The following is a 12465-nucleotide window of genomic DNA, read 5'->3' as shown; positions in this document are numbered from 1 at the left end:
GCCCCCAGGAGCCGGACGGCGGCAGCACAGTGCCCGCAGGCATTTCCTAAGGAGCAGGAGACACCTTCCTCTCCGAACCTCGGGGTGACCCAAAGGAGATGGTGCTAGAATAGCAAGGACAGTGTGTAAGTCTTAACAAAACTATCCAAGGAATGAAAAGGCGCAACCACCTACGTCTGTGAGTTCGGGAACGGTCTTACGTAAGAACGCCTATTTCCGTCACTCTGAGCTACACCCTGAGCAGCGATGTGGTCCCAGTTACTGTTCGGCGCGCACTGGGCAATGCTAACTGGGTCAGGGACACCGTCAGGGTGCCACCACTGAGGCGTGATCCTACGCGAAGGAGCCTCAAGTAAGAGATCCATGTCTGACTTATAAACAAGCTCCTCCTTGGCGGCAGTGTCATCATAAACCAGAGGAGCCCTCAGGGCCGGAGAGGCAGAGAAGCAGACCCCAGACCAGGGGGTCCCCGTGGCCTGTGGTCCGCAGTGCCTGCTGCAGACACGCCCGGGAGGACACAGACAACTTCTCTATGACAAACCTTCTTAACTTGGAGAAAAGACAGTGGCACCTTAAAGAATCCTTCAAGTAAAAACACACAAACACTGAACTAGTAAGCATCATTCTACGTTTTACTCCAAACTTATAAACCCAATGAATGTCAAGCACTATATAAAGAGTCAGCCCATGGTGAACTTAAGAGTCTGGGAAAATAAAATCAAATCTGAGAGTCTGAGGGTCTCCGGTCCAAATCACACAGCGGCAAGAAAGCCATGGAGAAGGCAGCTGGAGGGAGCCCCCAGGCCCCGCATGAGCCTTTCTCACAAAGGGGAGGGACTGCGCTAGATTTTAGGGCAGACAGCTCCGCTTTCCAACAACCATGAATGACATGTTTTTATAAGTAATTCAAAAGGGAAAAGATGTAAAAAATCATTCCACTTTAGAGTCAAAAGTATTTTAGGGGGTGGAAATGGAAGTGAAAATCAAAATACGACACCGGGTCAGTGTCATCAGAACGGCTCACCGTGAAAGGACCAGCAGCTGTGAGGGTCTCAAGGAGGCAGAAACACCGGGTTTTCGGGGCAACCGGGCGGCTCAGTCGGTTCCGCGTCCGACTTCGGCTCAGGTCGCGACCTCACGGTTCGTGGGTTCCAGCCCCATGTCGGGCTCTGTGCTGACAGCTCAGAGCCTGGAGCTGCTTCAGATTCCGTGTCTCCCTGTCTCTCTGACCCTCCCCTGCTCACGCTGTGTGTGTGTGTGGGTGTGTGTGTGTCTCTCTCTGACATAAATAAAACATTAAAAAAAATTTTTTTAAAGAAATAAATAAAACATTAAAAAAATTAAAAAAAAAAAAAAAAAGAACCACTGGACTTTCGCTGCCATGGAGGGAGGCATGAGCTGGGGCGGGCACTCAAAGGTGAAATACGTGTCCCCCCGACCCAGCAACCCCTGTCCCAGGACCCACAAGAGCAAGCCGCACCTGCGCAAGGACCACAAAACAGGGACAGCCAGCCTGATACTGAGTTACGTGACCAACGGTGGCACGTTCACGTGGTGGTATGCCACACAGTTATGAAAACTGCATGAATTAATACACCCAATTATGGAAGACTCTTACCAAGTTCATGTTCAGCCAACAAACAAACAAAAAACAGACAAATAAACAAAAACAGACAAAAAGGCATGCTGCTGCACGGTTGTACACGGGGTAGAAGTTAAAACAGCCTCTGTGGCTCGAGAGGCCAGGACAGAGGTCAAAACCGTGCGGCGGAGGGACCGGGGCGGGCGTGAGGGGCTCCTGGTGGCTGTAACATTTTACTGCACTTTGTGATGCTTCACCAAAGGGGCACGGCTGCAAATCCTGTCCTGTCCCCTGTGTACATGACACGGAGTAAAAGAAGTCTGCAGACGTCTCGGTCTCTGACAGGTCATCTTGAGAAGGAAAACACAGCTGAGGAGGGGAGACGTCTCAACACATGTATTGCACTGGATGTGGGGACCTCTGCGACCCAGACACTCCCCTAACATCACGTGCGCAAATTTTAAAAAGCATCATCTTACAAAGACATAAAGAACAGAACAGGGACAAGAAAGGACCAGAGGCATCCACAATTTCTGCAAGCTAGAGACTACACAAATGCCGACGGGTGGCCTCACGGCCCATGGCAAGTTCCTATACAAGCTTTTAAGGGAGATGGGCGCTGGGGGTCTGAAGGCCAATGGCGAAGTCCAGCTCCCTGACGCCACAGAACTGTAAGAACGGCTTGGGCCTGGAAGGCGTCTGGAAGCGGCCCGTCTGGTCCTATGCACACTGCCGGCCACTCACCACCGCGTCTCCCATCCCACGGGGCAGCCCGGGACAGAGCCTTCACCCCCACCTCCCACAATGACTGGGGGATAATCTCTAAACGTTGTTGGCATAGTTGGGGACAGACATGAGGCACAGAGAAAAAAACGGAAAAATGAGGGAAAAGTGTGCATCCTGACCAGGGAGACTGTCAGCCCCTTCTATCTCGGGACCCCAGGACAAACACAGCCAGGTTTACCCCTCCAAACAGGAGAAAGAGGAACTTTCTTCTGGGGATACTGATGGCCTCAAGAGGAAAAGACTTCCTGACACTGTCACTTAAAGAGCCACAGAGGAAAAGCAGGCTCACCATCCATCACCTCAGGAAGCCCGCCAGGGGACAAGTCGCTGCCACTCACTTGCTTCCAATAAGCTTTTTAGAGTCTCACTCAAATCTAAACGCACAACTGGCAACATACAAGAGAAAGACCTGAACGGAGGAAGTCAGAAGAAACAGAGATCAAAAAAAGTTGTCAAGAAAACTGTACTCCATCCTCAGAAGAGAGAAGAGTGTATTCATGAAGCAAGAAGAGGATCCCAGAAAACATAAACATTCTGAACACCAGAAGGAGCTCTTAGAAATTATGAACACAACAGAAGGGTTTGGGATGGACATCGAGAAAGTACAGAAAAAAGAAAAGGAAAATAGAAAGAAGAGATAACACAAATTCCATCATAACAAGGAAGTATGCCTGAAAAGGTAAAGGTGTGGCATCCAGGAATCAGGCATCCAACAGGAGAGCAGCAAAAACAATTCCTAGGATGACAGCAGAGAAAAGTCTGAAGATATGGCTGCAACTGGTGCCTAAAGAGCATCCAGACTAGACTGAGGCAGACACCTGGAGAATTCTAGGATGGAGGACTCCGGTGGAGAACACAGACCCAATAAATAGTCTGCCATGTGCAGAACTGCACTGAGACACATTTTACAAAGCTGTCGGAAAGTATGAGAAGACATAAATGGCTAAAGAAGAATAAGCAAAGTGAAAAAGAGGCAATTATTAACTCCCAAAAAAACCCCAAAAAGTTCCACAAAGAAAGAGAATCGTAGCACAGAACATTGTTGTGACTATTACTTGGGCATGAAATGTCACACTGAATACTAATATAACTATAGTAAGATAGGAAGTTAGAACTAAACTTATTTCTCATTAAAAAACAAAAAACAAAGCAAAAAAACCCAAGCCACCGAGCAGTATACTGCTACGGTACAAGCACTACACAGCATGCTATGTAGAAATGTGGGTGGAAATGCCACAGGAACACTAACAAAAGGGTGACACACAAAAAGGAGGAAGTCAAGAATCCTCAGACTACGTGCAGGGTCACAATTTCTGGTCATTCGAAATAAAATACAGGACCGCCTGGGGGGCTCAGCCGGTTAGGGGTCTGACTCTTGGTTTTGGCTCAGGTCATGATCTCACGGTTTGTGAGTTCAAGCCCCACATCGGGCTCCATGCTGACGGTGTGGAGCCTGCTTGGGATTCTCTCTCTCCCTCTCTCTCTGCCCTTCCCACACTCGCTCTGTCTCTCTCTCAAAAACAAATAAAGTTAAAAAACTGTGTTTAAATAAATAAAACACAAACGTGAGCATGGAGGCCTCTTGTTTTGCTTGTTGGGGCAGAGAACAAACAGAGGTCAAGTGGTCCCCGCTGGCTGCAGGGGACCATCAGTGAGCTTTCTCCTGCCTGCACTTCTGAGACAGTAACCTCTTCCAAGCTAGGTGAAGGAGTCAATCTAATACACCAAAAACCAATCTGTTCTAGAACATCACCTTCTGAATTTGCATTGATAAACCATCTCCTTACTTGACTCTCTACCCCACAGTAAGAAAGCAGAAGTAGAAAGAAGTTCTCGGTGTGCCTTGAAATAATTCACAACATTTTAATCTCAAGTATGAAGTACAATATAACTCAAGAAGTGCTATCACGTGATTGCCTGTCCAAAACGCCCACAAGACTCGTTCACATTCATGACTTGAGGTAATAATCATACCTTAATTTCATTGTCATTTGCAAAATTGCCAAAAGAAGCCATAATTTTAGGTACAGCTGCAGCCAAGGTCTCCTGAACAGATTCCTCAGGTCTCTTGCTTATTCGAGTCAGGCAAGGCAGAAGGTTTACCAAGTAAGGCCTGCATATACGAAAGGAACAGGAGTTATTCTTCCAGGCCTGCTTTAGTGAGGAATAGAAGCAATCAGTTTAGTGCGTTAGGGAAGAGCCAGTTTTTATATGCAAACAGTCTGTAACAGCAAGGAGACAAAACAACAGAGGACTAAATGCAGACCGTGTTTCGACACTGGGAGACTTCATCCTTCACTTCTCCTAGAATCACACGGGGCTCTCACCTTGTTTTAAAAATTGTTTGCAGTAAGTTATAATCATAAAGTATTCATATCTTAAATCAGAAAATCATAGACAAAAAAAGAAGTTAAGAAATGAAAATTTTCTTGAAAAAGGAGAACGACAAGGAAATATTTTTACGTGGTCAAACTAAATAAGGCCTTAGAGAAAAGACGTGGCCCTCCAGAGAGAAAAAGCAGACAGTGCAAGGTACAGAAGGGAGTCACTGGACAGCGGGGCGCAAACCACAGGAGACCCCTCCACAAACCCAGTGCCAATGTGACAGGCGCCCACTACTGGTGGGCAAGTAGGTCTCACCTGGGACTATGGGGGAAGCTAGGCGGGCCTAAAAAGACTATTTTGCCTGAAAAAAAATAAACCAGCCCTGAGAAGCAAACAAACCTGACTTTTTGAAGAAGCAAAATCAAGCCAATGAGCTAACAGATAGTGTCCGAGATGATGGTGATCAGTGGAGGCAAGATCTCCCTGCATAAGGAGTCTGGACTTTATCTCACAGCTCTGGGAAATGAGCAGAAAGTTTAAGCAAGGGAATGACATGACCCAATCACATTTTTTAAGGCCACTTTGGCTGCTATGTGGAGAACTTGGGATGTGCTGCTTCAGAGATATAAAAAATTTTTCAAAACAAGGATAGTAAAAGAAAAAGGTTACATAAAAAGAAATTTCCTTAGTGATGTAGCCACAGCCACATTACATTCTTTTTCAACTCAAACTCAATGGGATAAATCGCTGTCTCCCACTAGCAGTGAGGGTCGGGGACCCTGCACCAGCTCCCCGGGGACACAGCCCAGGGCTTCTGGACATCAGTTCTGCTGGTTAAGGAGGAGGCACAGATGAAAACCGGAGTCTTCTTTTGATTCTCAATCCACTGGTGACAGACTGCTCCCACCAGTCAAACTTTATTCAGTTTAACACTCACAGTCTGAACCTACAGGCAAGACAAAGGCCTATTTCTGGAGAATTCCTACAGCAAGCAACAATGAGACTGGTTTTCAATCTCCAACCACATGATGAGGATCGGCGCAGCGACCAGCACGTGCAAATGCGGTCACCGGGGTCGTGTGCCCCTGTCTCTTGGGGGAGGGGGCGGACAGAAAAGGAACATGCGCAGCGACAGCGTCCCGCAGGGCTTCTAAGAAGCGCTACGAAGAGAAGAGAAGCAGGTAGCACCAGGGGCGCCGCAGAGGGCAGCAGCGGACGGCGTTAGCCAGAGCTCAGGGGAGACGCTCGAGCTGAGGGGTGCAGAGTCCGCGGAGGCTGGCCCCCCACCCGCGAACAGCGTGAAGAGCCCAGCGCGCAGCACCCACCTGCATTTCTGAGGCCGAACCAGGTGAGCCAGCTCAGCGAACCTCCACAGGGCAGCGCGCAGGCTCCGGGGAGCGCCGTTCTGGGGGCCGAGAGTGACACGTTACATTTCAGAGCCAAAGGGACCTCACAGACACAAGAGCGTTTGCTTACTGCTTATTTCTACGTTTAAAGACGAGGCCACGCGCAAGTGTAACCACTGCAGAAACGTCGCAGCCAAGGGGCTTCGCTTACACAGATACAGAAGCTTATTCCCATCTCATCTCATAAATAATGAAACAATGACGAGTAACCTCATGAGGAAAAATAAAACAGTGAAGTCTACTTTACCAAAGAGCATTTCCTTCTCACGTCTGACTTATGAAAGACAAGATCTCACGTTACTGCCCGGTGCAGTGACGCAGCTACCATTCTTCAATAAAATCAATGCCTACCTTTTTGATTTCCTTGTAGAGTTCCAGCTGTAACCTCGGAAGATTCGAGTCCATCAGCGCCTGCAACGGAACACAAGAGAGCTGTTTGCGGAAGACGCCTTCCACCAGCAGCCCGGAAGAAAACTACAAGGCAATTAAAATTTCACCTTGGGGGCAAAGTAGAACAGAACAGCAACTAAACTAAGAGCCCGCTCATTAAGAAAGAAGCACATATACTTGGAAGACACTGAATAAACTAGACACAGGTCATTTGCTTGAATTTAAAAAAAAAAAAAAGCAAAAGAATTCAACTTGATTTACAATCAAATACTACATAATATCGAGGTTAAATGGTAGATGGTCCCAATTCATGCTAATTCTTGCATCAAACCTTTACATTCTTCAATGAGAGAAGAAAACACCTGAGAGGTTTCTTTCTTCATTAAAGTGTGACCCACTGGGTGACCCACATTAGCAATGGCCTGAATGAGGTCTGCGGTGCCAGCAAGGCTGGGAGCCCCTCGCTCCAGCAAAGGAGCACACCTCTCGGCACACAGCCCCGTCCTTTCCAGAAGGTCCTCCCTGAACACACGGGTACTCCTGGCCCCATGGCTCAGAACCTGCAGCCGGCGAGGAGCCTCGTGCTCCTCACAACGCCTTTCAAGCCCCCACTCCTGCTCACTCATGGGCCAAACCGAAACTAACGCCACGAGGTCAACTCCAGCCCAGTAAGAACGGCTGAGGGCCACTGTCAACTTGTGCGCCATGAAGTCCAGGTTCGAGAGGGCTTCTTGGGAAGGAGGGGAGGGGGAGGAAAGACTCCCGGCCCCCGCTCTCGCCCGTGGGAACCCTCTCCTCTGCAGTGGTACTGCCAAAAGCCTGTCCACCAAGAAGGCAGCAGAGACGTAGCCAAGCCTCAAACAAAGCTTCTCTGACATGCTGCACAGCATACGATGCTTCAGCCCGCGCTGGCCTGAGTAACCCTCAGAGGTGATTCGCCTACTGGGTCGGTGATAAAGGTCAAAGCAGAGTCCCAAATGGGGAGGTTCCAAAGTATAACAATATCTCAGAAATTTCTCTTTCTTTTTTTTTAATGTTTATTATTTGTTTTTTGAGAGAGAGAGAGCGAGTGAGAGCAGGGGAGGGGCAGAGACAGAAGGAGACACAGAATCTGAAGCAGGCTCCAGGCTCTGAACTCAAGAACCACAAGATCATGACCTGAGCTGAAGTTACTTAACCGACTGAGCCACCCAGGCACCCCAATATCTCAGCAATGTTTAAATCCTAATTCTTTCACTTCAGTTTCTACTAAAAATCCTTAAATGCACACACCAAAATTCACATATACTAAGATGCTACTTTCAAATAAAACCAGAAGGCATATCTCCCAAGTTTTATTTCATGTGATGTTTTATAAGCTAATCCCAAATTTCGTTTGTAACAAGAGAATAGTAACCCTCAAATCAGGGTTCCCAGACCCTGGGGATGGCAATCTGACCCCTCCCTGCTCCTGAACCTTCTGAACAGAAGCAGACACACCATTCAGCTGCCAAACCAAACCCACGACAAATCAACTCCCTAAGGAGTTGCCCGCCTCTGACCCCTGGCTCCCGGGGGCACCACCCTGGGCCAGACCTCACTCTCCCAGGCCTGGACTAGTCAACCTCCCGCATGGATTCTCTGTGCACGGGTCCCTCTCTTCTCCAAGGCAGGCTCCATGTCATCACTGGGTTACTCTTTCAGAATAAAGCACTCTGCCGACCACGCTGAAAATCCGGGAGCTCTTCATCCTCTACCAAATAATGTACAAACCCCCGGAACTGACCCTCAACGCCCCCTGCTGTCTGATGGCACACACTGGAGCCACCCTTTGTGAGGCTGCAGAGGCTTCCCGGACACCCTGGCGGTAGGTGTGCAGCGGCCGAGAAGCCCCCAGTCTCCTCACTCACCACCACCTCCAGAAAGCCTTCTCTGCCTCCCCAGACAGAAGTCACCTTGAGCTCCTGGGTGCCATGAGGAGTTGCCAACGTCTCTCAGAACTTAGAGTCTGTGCCACATGCTGAGTTTTTTCTGTAAAAACATGGTCTCCACTGAGACTGTAGGTTACGTGGGGCAGGAGCAGGCTGTCCAGCCACGTCGGGCATCTTCTACACAAATGAAAAGCACCATGCCTCCCACCGCTTAGGCCGGGCGGAGTCCGCTCCTCACGAGAAGAACAGAGCAATACTCGACAGAAGACCAAAGCCCAGGGCCCGGCTCCCCGGTGACCATGCCTGTGTTCCCGCCCCTCCCGACACCGAGCCGAGGGCCGTCCGCCGTCTCCCAAGCTGGTCCTTCCTCTGCCACAATGACAGCCAATCTAGCTGGACATTGGTATGTTCCAGCTGCTGAAGCTGCAGACCAGAGCGCCTGGGGAGGCACAGGTCTGAGTGCAGCCAACTTCAAGCAGAAAGAAGCTGAGAGTCTGACCTCATCTCAACATCCAGGGACATAACAAGAAAAATTAGGACCTCTGCCCTGGGAGGCCTGACACAGAGGAAATGGGACAAAAGTAGGGAGATGGCCAGAAGGCAGCCTCAGCCTCAGGTCACGAGCCAGGGTCATGGCCAACAGCCACCACACATGCACCAAGCTCTTCTGTCCCGTGGCTCTTAGAAACAGGTCACTCAAGAGGTCAGGCTTAAAAACGGAACAAAGCTTGATGTCCAACATCAGAGCAGTTTGGGGCCATCGTCCCCTCTGCCCTCCTTAATCTCCCTCTTGCCATGAACCAGGGCATGGTGCCCTCTTTAGGGGGTTCTGATTCTAAGCATCAGGTTTAAGAACTGAAATAGCAGAAAAAGCTCAGCCTGACCCTGCCCGTAGGAATACAAAAAGCAAGGCAGGATATTTAGGCCTGGAGAGAAATGAACACAACTGAAACAGGCCATCTGCAGCTATACCGGGGGACCCCACGCACACGGGAGTATCACCGACAGGTCGCTTGGCACAGGGAGCAAGGGTAACCGGCCACCGGGCATATGTCCCAGTGGGTGGGGTATGAGCAAAAGCAGGGAGTGCAGGTGAAAGGAGAAGTCCGGGTGGCTACATAGAGATGGAGGGGAGCTCCCCAAGACTGCTCCCGACGGAGTGAACTGGGGCACTGTGGCTACCGAGCCCAGAAAGCATGCTAGCCAAGAAATAATGTGCTACCAGAAGGGAAGGATTCCTGAGGACCACGGAGTCCATGTGACAGAAGAGAGAGCAGCTGGTGTTCCCACATGCCGCTCAGTCTCTCGGGGTAAGAGTGGAAGAATCCCATTATTGTAAGACTACCTCTTACCATCTGGAGGACCAGTGGGAGCCAGGACGGTGCTGAGCATGTCACCTACACCACCACCTTTGACCCTCACGCACACCACAAAACCTTGTCTGAGTCCCTTTGCAGGTAAGGGAACCGAGGCTCACAGAATTAAACACATTTCTCATAGCTGTTGAGCTAGTAGGGGATAGAGGAAGGATTCAAAACCATTCTCCTTCGCTCCAAAATCCACATATGCTCTATCAGCCTGGTAAAGTGCCTCAGTCTCCTTAAACGTAGCAGGAGGGGGGTGATCCTCTCCCTGAGGAAGGAAGGCTGGATCCACCAAGGAGGAAGGAAGGAAGACTGCCTGGCCAATGTAAAATGTGACGACTCTGCAAAGAAAGCCCTGGGAAAGACTCCAAAGAACAGCTTGACTTATCAAGACCCTAACAAGAAGGGAAATATTCAACTAGTCTATGTCAGCTTGGAGCCCTTGGTTCAGCTGGCCAAGTGAGCATTACTAGGAAAAGGGCCTTCAAGGAAAATGAAGAGGCGTAGGCCCTTCTCAAAGGCTTATCTAAATTGCACGAGTGGAACTCAAAGCAGTGAGGGAAAAATAAGAAAACTAGAAAGGTCCAAAAAACAAGGACTCCTGCAGAGAAAGAAACAAGGTGCATTTTCTCCTTAACCATCATCAAGAAACAGCTTTTGGAGGAAGCGTCCAGAACCATGGCAGAGACCCGTCCTCGGTGCCGGTCAGCCTACAGTGGGAGCACCAAGTCTGGACACACAATCCATAAGGCTTGTTCACAAATTCAAAGGTGGCCTAGAAGTGACCGGGACAGGTTGGGGACCCTAGGAGAAGGGCAGAATGAAAAACAAGGACAGTTTTCCAGTACATTAGGAATTGTGGAAGAAGGCCTTTATCTTCAAAGACAGCAGAAAACGGAAAAAGGAAACAGTAGCTTGAAGCTCTGGTGATGCTGGGCACTCCTTCCGGAGTCCCGCCGCACCAGCCCAGCGCTTCTGCGACAGAAATCACATCTTTACGTGCACACAGCACTGCTCGACCCAGGTCTCCACAGGGCAGGGAAAGCAGGCAAAGGGAGGGAAGCCAGAGGTGCCGCAGACGGACTGCACTCACGCGTCCCCTGTGCTCCCAGGACCTTGTGGCTGCTCGAGGCTCGGCCTGAACCAAAGCTGGTACCTGTAGTGACATTTTCCCCAAGAACACGGAGCGGCCGCCAGCAGAGCCCATCTGTGACTTATGCACACACGCAGCCTTCTGATTCAGCAGGGGCGGCAACGCGAGAGCACCCCCAGACCACACCGCGAATGGACGAGGGCGGACATCCAGAGCAACTCCGCCACTCCAAACACAAGAAGGCCAAGTTTCGGTCTGTCCCCTCAGCCCCATTCCAGCTGGGAGAGCGCGGCTCGCAGGGGCTTACTTTTATGACTCTGTTGAGGCACTCGTCGGCCACCATCCTGACATCCGACTCCGCATCATCACTGCACAGGAGAAAGAGTTCCATAGCAATGCCCAGAAGTTTCTGAAACTCTGGAGAATTTCTAAGTAAAAAAAAAAGAGAGAGAGAGAAAGAGACTGTCACGGCCAAGGGGAGCCTAGAAGACACGACAGTGAAATGCAACGAGGTTGTCTGGTGTCCTCTACGGGACGCTGGGACAGAAAAATGACATTACATAAAAATTAAGGTTAATAAGTACATTAATACTGAGTCGTTAACTGTGAAAAACATACCACAGTAATGTAAGCTGCTGGTAACTGGGTTAGCTGCATGTGAGGTATAGGGGAACTCTATACATCTTTACAATATTTTGTAAACCTAAAACTATTTGAAAATTTAAAAGTTTATTTTAAAAAAGAGATTGTATTTGTAAGACAAATTTCATTTTTTTAAGTTTTAGTTAAATAAATCTCAAAAAGATACTATTTTTATATGTATTTTAAACTCAATAAAAAAGAGGGGAAAAAGATGTTGCCTCCTCCCAGACAGCCGCCTGCTCTGTGCCAACAGGTTACTTTCACTCCCGCTTCCAGTCTTCCTGGAACCCGGAAAGCCAGTCTGCCAGGGTGAGTCTCTTCCTCCTTTCTACCCTCGTTTTCAGCGTGCTCAAAGGGTGACCACGTTTCACTGTAAGACTGCGGCCGATGACGGGCGGGCCGTGCTGTCTGCGGCTCCATTCCAGTCTCGCAAAGCCCGGAGTCCGTGTAATGCTCACCAATGACTTTAAAATGTTTGACTGAGAGAGTCCGTCTGGGTTGTCACGACTCGCGTGGCTAAGCACGGCCGAGGCAGGGACACGCTGGCGGGCCATGTAAGCGGACTTGACTTCCCAGCATTGTGAAGAACTATGAGCCAAAACACAGCCCCTGACTAGTGCTACTTCTGAAACCTCAAAACCCGACTGCGATTTCACGATCCCCCCTAGAGTACTTGGAGATGGAGGTCCCCTGCCCCTTTCTCACGTCGTAGTTCCAAGTAACAGCCAGAAGGACCACGAGCCTAGGAGGAACCATGGGACCATCTCAGCAACGGCCAACAAATACATGCAAGAAACAACACATGGCACCAGCAGGACTTGAGACCTCATCCGTGGGGACACAGCTGCAGAAAAGGCTCAGCAGGAAAGGCCTCCGAATTCAGACACAGCCGCCCCAAGCAGATGAGTACAGAAACACAGTGTGAGCCACGTGTGTGAGTCTACGCTTTCTGGGGCATACATCAAAC

The 12465-nt window shown here is 49.6% G+C and overlaps 1 protein-coding gene across 1 annotated transcript in view; it reads right to left on the bottom strand.

Annotated features, from left to right (window-relative positions):
• The window catches only part of HTT (huntingtin), a 134606-nt gene that overhangs the window by 101143 nt on the left and 20998 nt on the right, over nt 1-12465 (bottom strand). Inside the window, exons 3-6 of the mRNA XM_039232151.1 lie at nt 11164-11284; nt 6451-6510; nt 6019-6098; nt 4343-4481 (exon numbers count right to left, since the gene is read on the bottom strand). Coding sequence (XP_039088082.1) covers nt 4343-4481; nt 6019-6098; nt 6451-6510; nt 11164-11284 — 400 coding nt within the window. The remainder of the gene's footprint in view (nt 1-4342; nt 4482-6018; nt 6099-6450; nt 6511-11163; nt 11285-12465) is intronic.

This window comes from Hyaena hyaena, unplaced genomic scaffold (genome assembly GCF_003009895.1).
Source record: "Hyaena hyaena isolate Hyena2069 unplaced genomic scaffold, ASM300989v1 scaffold_63, whole genome shotgun sequence".
Taxonomy (NCBI): domain Eukaryota; kingdom Metazoa; phylum Chordata; class Mammalia; order Carnivora; family Hyaenidae; genus Hyaena; species Hyaena hyaena.
This window is presented reverse-complemented; position numbering and strand designations above follow the sequence as displayed.